Here is a 10718-nt window from a genome sequence, read left to right as displayed (position 1 = left end):
CTCTTGTGCATCGGTTCCCATCCTCTGTGGAAGAAAGCCCAATGGTCCAGAAATCTGAAGCCATCCCTCCTTAGGCTTGTATGATCTTCCTATTTCTGGCCTTACCAGCATGGGGTAAAGGTAGAAATCCAGAGATCACAACCCTGGAAGTCCTGCCCTTTAACTTAACACCTAACTTTCTGACTCACTTTGCAGAACATTGTCCCTCTTCCTACCTATAAGGCCCATGACCTCTGGCTGCTCCCCGTCTCCCTAAAGAATGCTGAAGACTCGATCTGAGATGTTCAGGACCCTGGCACCAGGGAGGCAACATACCAACCAGGAATCTCATTCTTGTCTGCAGAACCTCCTTTTGGTTCCCTTAAGTAACAGATCCCCTAACTCCGCAGCGTGCCTCTTCTCCCCTCTGAGTCACAGATCCAGACTCTGTGCCAGAGAACTGACAGCTGTGACTTCCCTCTGCTAGGTCATCCTCCCCAAGTATCCAAAGTGTTCACTTGTTGTTGAGAAGTGTTCACTCTGTGCTGGCTGTTTAATTAATCCCTTTCACCCTTCTGACTGTCAACTAGTTTCCTATGTCCTGTACCTTGGGTGTAAAGGTTGAGTAAGCCAGTGAGAGGTGACTTGATAGAGGTGCTTAAAATAAGGGGCATAGATCCAGTGAACAGCACAGGGTTCCCCCCCCCCCCACAGAAATGCAATAGCTAATACCAGAGGACACACTTTTAAGGTGATTATCACGGGGATCTCAGAGGTAGGTTTGTTTACACAGTCATTGGTAAGTGCCTGATAAGCACCAGCGCAAGTAGGGATAATATAAGAGACTCTTAGAGAAAATTACTTCATGAACGGGGTCAGTGTTACAGGATGCCAATTTGCGGCGAGTTCAGATACAGAATTGTAAACACACACACGGCTTTGCTACAAGTCAGTCTCTCTCTTCCCCCCACCTCTCCCTTCCTCCCTCTCTCCCCTCCCCCTTCGCTTCCTCGCTCTCCGTCTATATGTAGTTCGCCACACTCTCTCGCTCGCTCACTCACTCACAGACGGGCGCGCAGTCAGTGCATGTACAGTCATAAAATTCTAACATGCAAAGACTCGTCCACGCGTATTTTCCACCCTCCTTTCGTCGACTGTGAATAGAGAAGTGAAACATTAAGAGAGGCAAAAAAAAACGTGATCTCGGGACAGACGCATTTCTGAAACGGGGGGGAGAGAGAAGAGTCTGCAACTTCTCTTTGTAAACTTTTCCCAAACACTGTTGCAAAATGGTAAAGAAAAGAGGTAAGCGGAACTTCTCAATAACTTACTTTGGTTTTCCAAGATGAACTTTGTTTCTTTGTAATTCTGTGGCATAGTTTTTATATTTGATATGTTACGCAATTAATACCTTTAAACTGAATCGAATAATCAGGTTGTTATCGATGTAAAATTTTTCTCTCTCGCAGATGACGAGACTCAAAGTGATTCCAGCCCTCCCGAGAAGGCAGTTCCGGTTAGTATTCGCAGTGTTTAAAAACGTCAGTATGTTAACGAGTAAGGAAAGCTCTGGGAAAAGAAGGAATTAAAGGAGTTGTGGGCAGTGTTATTCGCTTCGGAATATATAGTTTCATGGAATGAAAACTGGTTCTTCCGCCCAACTGTGTGTTTGTTTTGTGCATTAATGTGTGAGATTGAACATTAGTGATTTGTGTCTGTCCGGGTGAAAATCGAAAAGTCGAGTTTATGTCATATAAGTATATTTGTGCACGAGTGTAATGCAAAACTTCCCAGGTACATCGTGTCCGGTAGGCAACATTAAAAGAACCCCATGAACATAAATGATACACAATTTTACAAAAGAGAAAAAAAACACAATTAGAACAAGAATAAAAAAAAGTCCATTGAAGTGTAGAGTAGTCAGTGGCCTATAAGACAACCGGGAAGGAGTTTAAGAAGGAAATTAGGAGAGCTAGAAGGGGCCATGAGAAGGCATTGGTGGGCAGAATTAAGGAAAACCACATGGCATTCTACATGTGAAGAGCAAGAAGATAAGAAGTGAAAGAATAGGACCTATCAAATGTGACAGTGGGGAAGTGTGTATGGAACCGGAGGAAAGCTGAGCAGGCTACTGTCAATCATGGAAAACCCTGAACATCCTCTGCACAGCACCATCCAGAGACAGAGAAGCAGCTTCAGCGGCAGGTTGCTGTCAATGCAATGCTCCTCAGACAGGATGAAGAGATCATTACTCCCCAACGCCATTCGGCTCTACAATTCAACCACCAGGGGCAAGACATGTTAAAGTGCTGGGGTTAGGACTGAGCTTAAGTTACCACTCAATGCACTTTAGTAAACTATTTAAGAACTTTTTAAAAGCTATTAATGCTTTTTGGGAGGGTGATTTTAGATGCATATCATTTATACTGAGTTAAATACTGTATGTAATTAGTTTTGCTTCAATAAGTGTATGGGACACTGGAAAAATGTTGAATTTCCCCTTGGGGATGAATAAAGTATCAATCTATCTACTTAATGAATACTTAAATATTCACTATGGAAAAGGATCTTAGTGATTGTAGTGATGACTTGCAGCAGACTGAAAAGCTTGAGCATGTAGATATTAAGAAAGAGGATGTGGTGGAGCTTTTGGAAAGCATCAAGTTGGATAAGTTGCCAGGACCGGATGAAATGTACCCCAGGCTACTGTGGGAGGCGAGGGAGCAGATTGCTGAGCCTCTGGCGATGATCTTTGCATCATCACTGGGGACGGGAGAGGTTCCAGAGGATTGGAGGGTTGTGGATGTTTTTCCTTTATTCAAGAAGGGGAGTAGAGATAGCCCAGGAAATTATAGACCATTGAGTCTTACCTCAGTGGTCGGTAAGTCGATGGAGAAGATCCTGAGAGGCAGGATTAATGAACATTTGGGGAGGTATAATACGATTAGGAGTAGTCAGCATGGCTTTGTCAAGGGTAGGTTGTAGCTTACGAGCCTGATTGAATTTTTTGAGGATGTGACTAAACACATTGATGAAGGAAGAGCAGTAGATGTAGTGTATATGGATTTCAGCAAGGCATTTAATAAGGTACCCCATGCAGGGCTTATTGAGAAAGTAAGGAGGCATGGGATCCAAGGGAACATTGCTTTGTGGATCCAGAACTGGCTTGCCCACAGAAGGCAAAGAGTGGTTGTAGACGAGTCATATTCTGCACAGAGGTCAGTCACCAGTGGAGTGTCTCAGGGATCTGTTCTGGGACCCTTACTCTTCGTGATTTTTATAAATGACCTGGATGAGGAAGTGGAGGGATGGGTTAGAAAGTTTGCTGATGACACAAAGGTTGGAGGTGTTGTGGATAGTGTGGAGGGCTGTCAGAGGTTATAGTGGGACGTTGATAGGATGCAAAACTGGGCTGAGAAGTAGCAGATGGAATTCAACCCAGATAAGTGTGAAGTGGTTCATTTTGGTAGGTCAAGTATGATGGCAGAATATTGTATTAATGGTAAGATTCTTGGCAGTGTGGAGGATCAGAGGGAACTTGGGGTCAGAGTCCATAGGACACTCAAAGCAGCTGTGCAGGTTGACTTTGTGGTTAAGAAGGCATGTGGTGTATTGGCCTTCATCAGTCGTGGAATTGAATTTAGGAGCCGAGAGGTAATGTTGCAGCTATATAGTACTCTGGTCAGACCCCACTTGAGTATTGTGCTCAGTTCTGTTTGCCTCACTATAGGAAGTATGTGGAAGCCATAGAAAGGGTGCAGAGGAGATTTACAAGGATGTTGCCTGGATTGGGGATCATGCCTTATGAGAACAGGTTGAGTGAACTGGCTGGTGTTTTTTTTACGTAGTTCAGGCTAGTTTTTGTACTGTGTCATGAAACACCATGGTCCTGGAAAATATTGTCTCATTTTTACTATGTACTGTACCAGCAGTTGTGGTCGAAATGACAATAAAAGTGACTTGACTTTTCTCCTTGGAGCGAAGGAGGATGAGACCTGATATATCCCTACCACTAGAGATTAATCAAAATCATTTCAATGAATGGGACAAGATGCTATCAAGGTATATCTGGCAGGGTAAAAGGCCTAGAGTTTGTCTCAAAACTTTGTGATTAGCAAAGGAAAAGGGGGGATGGGGCTTACCTTCTCTTAGAGATTATTATTTTGCAGCACAGTTGAGAGTTGTGATATGTTGGTGCAACCCATCATATGACGCTCAATGGAAAAACATTGAGGAGCGGGTACTTTCCATCCCCATGCAAGCAATTTTAGCTGATAACAACCTGCAAAGGTACGTAAATACTATTGATAACCCATGGGTGAAACTGACTCTTAAAATATGGAAAACTACTATAAAAGAATATAATCTAGAGGGAGCTATTGCAATTCTTAAATGGTGTGCATATGACTCAGATTTTACATCAAATAAATTGGATGCTAGATTTAAGGACTGGACAGCTAAAAGAATAACAGTTCTTTGCAACATAATGAAAGAAGGAACACTGTTCAGTTTTGAAATGCTTATAAAGAAACACTTATTAGAAAACCAAGGTTTTTATCGGTATTTACAGATGCAACAATATGTTAATAAGACGCTTAAAAATGTAACCAAGGCAAGTACATGCTTAATAGAGGTATCTAGAAAAGCATATAATTCAGATAACGGTAGTAGAATCATTTCAAGCTTGTATAAGGGGTTGTCAAATCTTAAAACACATTTGACTTAATATATTAAAACAAAATGGGAGAAGGAAGGAGGAATAATTATATCTGAGGAAGAATGGACAATAATATGGAGGTATCAATGGAAGTGTAGCAGTTCACAGAAATGGAGGGAATTTGGATGGAAAAACCTGATAAGATATTTTATTACACTCTGTCAGAAATCCCATTATGATAGTAACCTCCCTGTTTGCTGGAGAAATTGTGGAAATCAAAATGCAAATCATTATCATATTTTTTGGGACTGCCCTGTTATCAAAAACTATTGGAGGGGGATACACAATGCCCTACAAGACATTGTGAAATATCTTTAAATGTGAACTACCCTTGGAGAGTAAGACCACATATTTTGGATCTATACCTCAAGAATGGTTGAAAAGAGATAAATATTTAATGAATTTACTGTTGGTGGCTGGTAAAAAGACTCTTACTAGGAAATGGTTATCATGATGGAAATTACAATGGACATTTACAAAATGGAAAAGATAACAGCATCTGTTAACCATAAGTTGGAACAATTTGATTCATACTGGGAAAAATGATTTAACTACATAATGCCTCATAGGCCTGATTTTATTCTCACAAATCAATGAATCTGTTGTAAAAAAAAGATCACTCCCTACTTGTACATAGTTCTTTCCTTTTGTTTGTTTTTTCTTTCCACTCTTTTCTATAAGTGTATACCTCAGATAACTACTTTGTGGAGATTTGTGATATATATGATTACATGATGTATATGTACAATGTCTGAAATACATCTTATGGAAATGTTTGATGAACTTCAATAAAAAAAATTACAAGATCTTTAGAAAGAGTTGACATAGAGAATGCTGAATCTTTGTGAGTGAAGTTAAGAAATTGTAAGGGTAAAAAAACCATTATGGGAATTATATATAGGCCTCCAAATAGTAGCCAAAATGTGGGGTTAAGATTGCAAAGTGAACTGGAAAAGGCATGTCATAAGGGTAATGACACATTATAATAGTGAATTTCAATATGCAAGGGGATTGGGAAAATCAGGTTGTTGTCGGATCGCAAGAGAGGGAGTTTGCTGAAAGCCTATGAGATGGCTTTTTAGAGCAGTGTGTGCTTGAGGTGACTCAAGGAAAGGCTATCTTAAATTGTGTGTTGTGTATTTACCCAAATCTTATTAGGGAGCTTAATGTAAATGAACCCTAAGGAGGCAGTAATCGCAGGCAACTGTCTGACAAAGGAAGTTAAGGACTGCATAAAAGCTAAGGAAAGGGCATATAAGGTAGCAAAAGTGAGTGGGAAGTTGGATGATTAGGAAGCTTTTAAGGGTACTACCTCTGATTGTAGTCCCACCCAATATCAGTGAAAAATGCCAGCTTGCCTTTACCCTATCTATCCGACATAATTTCTCATTGACCAGATTTATAAGCATTTGGATAGACATGGACTGATTAAGAATAGTCAGTGTAGCTTAATGCATGGTAGGTAATGTATAACCAATCTTAGAGTTTTTTGAGGAAGTTAAGAGAAAATGGATGAAAACAGGGCAGTAGATGTTACGTACATGGACTCCAGTAAAGCTTTTGACAAGGAGCCACAGTCATTTGGCATTCAAGATGAGGTAGTAAATTGGATTAGGCATTAACTTTGTGGGAGAAATGTCTTATACTGTACAACTTCAGCATAGCATCCCATCTCATGTATTCAATATTTTGATTTATGAGGGACAATTTGTCAAAAGTTTTCTTTACTACTCTTATCTACGTGTGCTGCCTCATTCAATGAATTATGGACCTATATTCCCAGATCCCTTTGCTCTGCCACACTCCTCAGTGCCCTACCATTCACTGTATAAGACCAAAGATGGTCCTACTGACATGCCACACCTTGCACCTGTCTGCATTAAATTCCATCTTTTTTTTCCAGCTAGTCTAGATCCTGCTGCAAGCCATGATAGCCTTCCTCGCTGTCCACTACACCCCCAATCTTGGTGTCAACTGCGAATATGCTGATTGAGTTAACCACATTATCACCCAGATCACTGATATAGATAACAAACATCAACCGACCCAGCACCAATTCCTGTAGTATTCCACTAGTCAAAGGCCTTCAGTCAAAGAGACAACCATCTAGGTTTCACCTTGTAGGAATTAATAGCTCTCGATCCCTGCCACAGCTAACGTGCGTGTGATTCCATCTCTAACATCAATCAGAATTGCTTTTTCACTCTTAAAATATCCTTTCATTGGTCACAATAATGCACTCTAATAGTCACAGGTCTGCAAAGACAACCATCTACAACCACTCTGGTTTCTTCCACAAAGCCAATGTCTAATCCAATTTTCTACCTCACCTTGAATGCTGAGTGACTGAACCATCTTGATCAATCTCCCATGCGCGCTCCTTCTCAAAAGCCATGTTAGAGTCCATGTAGGTAACACCTAGTGCCTTGCTTTCATCCACTTTCCCGTAACTTCCTCGAAAAACTCTATAAGATTGGTTAGACATTACCTACCATACATGGATTACCTACCATACCATACATGGCATGGATTGAGAATAAGAGGTCAGTTATTTAAAACAGAGTTGAGGAAGAGCTTCTTCTCCCAGAGAGTTGTGGAGGTGTGGAATGCACTGCCTCGGAAGACGGTGGAGGCCAATTCTCTGGATGCTTTCAAGAAGGAGCTGGATAGATATCTGATGGATAGGGGAATCAAGGGATATGGGGACAAGGCAGGGACTGGGTATTGATAGTGAATGATCAGCCATGATCTCAGAATGGCGGTGCAGACTCGAGGGGCCGAATGGTCTACTTCTGCACCTATTGTCTATTAAGCCATGCTGACCATCCTTAATCAGTCCATGTCTATCCAACTGCTTATGTCGTGGTTTTTCATGCCTCAGAAATGACCAAGAGATGCAGAAGATTCTTCAAGAAGGGTTAAACTTTAATTTGCAAATCAAAGCTGAGACAGTCATTGAGCTAGTCACTGATTGCCCACCGAACACAGCATTTTTTATAGCAAAATCCTGGTCTAGTTTAGGGTTCTAATCTACATCTCTTTAGCTACCTTCCATTAACACACCATTGTCTTTTACATTCTTAATATTTCATTCTCTTGCTAAATTGGGTACATGCATAGCAAATAGAAAGTTTCAAAGCTGACTACATCTCTTAGCTACCTCTCATTAACATATATTAACACACTATTGTCTTCTACATTCCTAGGATTTCATCTTGGGTACATGCATAGCAAACTGACTACATAGTTTTGGTTACACAGCAAATGATACAAGTTTTATACTCCATAATATTTTTATTTGGTAGGTGGGAGTACAACATGTTGAGACAACTGAAACAGAACTGGACATTGTCTTTAGTTACCAATATATTTGCCCAATGAAACAGATTTGCCTTAACATGTGTTTCCTTCTGTCTCCTACAGAGGCTCTGTGGAACCAACTACCCACTCAGTATTTGTTTTGTGGTTGTGAATGAATTCTGTGAACGCTTCTCCTTCTATGGAATGAAAGGTGTGTTTAATTCTATTGAGCTTTTTATTATTCTGCACTGCAAAGTGAAGGAACTTTGCCCAACCCGACACACCAAAACTAGAGGACTGAGGGGGACAACATTCAGACCATAAGACTATAAGATATAGGAGCTGAATTAAGCTATTCATACCACCAGCTCCACCATTCCATCAAGCAGTATTGCACCCATATTGTACTGTCTCAGTACTTTAATATTTCTGTGCTGTAGCACTTACTTTTTATTCAGTTATTTTGTAAATAACACTATTCTTTGCATTTCTGGTTAGATGCTAACTGCATTTTATTTGGCTTTGTATCTGTACTTGGCATAATGACAATAAAGTTGAATCTAATCTAATCTAATAGCTGATCCCTGATCCCACTCAACCCCATACATCTGCCTTCTTGCCATATCCTTTAATGCCCTGACCGATCAGGAAACTATTGACTTTCACATTAAATATACCCACAAATTTGGCTCCACCACAGTGTGTGGCAGAGCATTCTGCAGATTCACCAATCCATAGCAAAAAAAATCTCTTTACCTCTGTTCTGAAAGATTGCCCCTCAATTTTGAGGCTTTGCCCTCTGGTTCTGGATACCCCCACCATAAGAATAAACTACTCCACATCCACCCTATCCAGTCCTTTCAACATTCGGTAGGTTTCAATGAGATCCTTCACATTCTTCTAAATTCCAAAAGCTGTAAAACACTCCTCATATGTTAACCCCTTCATTTCCAGAATCTTCCTTGTGAACTTTCTTTGGAGTCTCTCCAATGACAACACATCCTTTCTGAGATATGGGGCCCAAAACTGTTGACAATATTTTAAGTGAGGCCTGACCAGTGTCTCACAAAGCCTCAGCATTATCTTTTTGTTTTTATATTCTATTTCCCTTGAAATTACCACAGACTCAACCTGTAAATTAACCTTCTGGGAGTCTTGCACAAGGACTCTTAAGTCCATCTGAACCTCTGATGTTTGAATTTTCTCACAATTTAGATAATATTCTGCACTATTGATCCTTTTACCAAAATGCATTGTCATACATTCCCTAACACTATTTCATCTGTCACTTTTTGCCCATTCTTCCAACTTGTCTAGTCCTGCTGCAATCGAATTGCTCCCTCAGCATTACCTACCCCTCCATGTATCTTCATATCATCCGCAAACTTTGCCATAAAGCCATCAATTGCATTATCAAAATCACTGACAAACACTGTGAAAAGTTGCGATTCCCAACACTGACCCCTGGCAGCCAACCTGGAAAGGTCCCAATCATTCGCTGCCTTTTGCTTGTCAGCCATTCCTCTATCCATGTCAGTATTTTTCCTGTAAGGCCATAGGAATTTATCCTGTTAAGCAGCCTCATGTGTGGCACCTTATCAAATACCTTCTGAAAATCCAAGTAATTGGCATCCACTGCCTCTCCTTTGTCCACCCTGCTTGTTACTTCTTCAAAGAACTCTAACAGACTTGTCAGGCAAGATTTCCCTTCACAGAAGTTGTACTGACTTTGACTTATTTTATCATTAGTCTCCAGGTACTCCAAAACCTCATCCTTAATAATGGACTCTTTCCCAACCACTGAGGTTAGGCTAACTGGCCAATAATTTCCCTTCTTTTGCCTTCCTCCTTTTTAATGAGTAGACAATAGACAATAGGTGCAGAAGTAGACCATTTGGCCCCTCGAGTCTGCACCACCATTCTGAGATCATGGCTGATCATTCAGTATCAATACCCAGTCCCTGCCTTGTCCCCATATCCCTTGATTCCCCTATCCATCAGATATCTATCCAGCTCCTTCTTGAAAGTATCCAGAGAATTGGCCTCCACCGTCTTCCGAGGCAGTGCATTCCACACCTCCACAACTCTCTGGGAGAAGAAGCTCTTCCTCAACTCTGTTTTAAATAACTGACCTCTTATTCTCAATCCATGCCCTCTGGTACTGGACTCTCCCAACATCTGGAACATATTTCCTGCCTCAATCCTATCAAATCCTTTAATTATCTTAAACGTTTCAATCAGATCCCCTCTCAATCTCCTCAATTCCAGCGTGTACAAGCCCAATCTCTCCTATCTCTCTGCGTAAGACAGCCCTGCCATCCCAGGAATCAACCTAGTGAATCTACGCTGCACTTCCTCAATTGCCAGAATGTCCTTCCTTAAACCTGGAGACCAAAACTGTACACAATATTCCAGGTGTGGTCTCACCAGGGCCCTGTATAAATGCAAAAGGACATCCTTGCTCTTGTATTCAATTCCCCTTCTAACAAAGGCCAACATTCCATTTGCCCTCTTCACTGCCTGTTGCACTTGCTCATTCACCTTCATTGACTGGTGAACTAGGACTCCTAGGTCTCTTTGCATTTCTCCCTTACCTAACTCGACACCGTTCAGACAATACTCTGCCCTCTTGTTCCTGCTTCCAAAGTGGATAACTTCACATTTATTCACATTGAATGACATCTGCCAAGTATCTGCCCACTCACTCAGCCTATCCAAGTCT

General features: G+C 41.1%; 1 protein-coding gene across 1 annotated transcript in view; it reads left to right on the top strand.

Annotated features, from left to right (window-relative positions):
• The first annotated feature begins 1055 nt into the window (after positions 1-1055).
• The window catches only part of slc15a2 (solute carrier family 15 member 2), a 219807-nt gene continuing 210144 nt past the window's right edge, over positions 1056-10718 (top strand). Inside the window, exons 1-3 of the mRNA XM_059966270.1 lie at positions 1056-1284; positions 1449-1495; positions 8120-8207. Of these exons, the coding sequence (XP_059822253.1) occupies positions 1269-1284; positions 1449-1495; positions 8120-8207 (151 nt within the window). The 5' untranslated portion in view covers positions 1056-1268. The remainder of the gene's footprint in view (positions 1285-1448; positions 1496-8119; positions 8208-10718) is intronic.

This window comes from Hypanus sabinus, chromosome 4 (assembly GCF_030144855.1).
Source record: "Hypanus sabinus isolate sHypSab1 chromosome 4, sHypSab1.hap1, whole genome shotgun sequence".
In the NCBI taxonomy this organism is placed as follows: Eukaryota; Metazoa; Chordata; class Chondrichthyes; order Myliobatiformes; family Dasyatidae; genus Hypanus; species Hypanus sabinus.
Note: the sequence above shows the minus strand (reverse complement) of the source record. Positions and strands in the feature narration are given on the sequence as shown.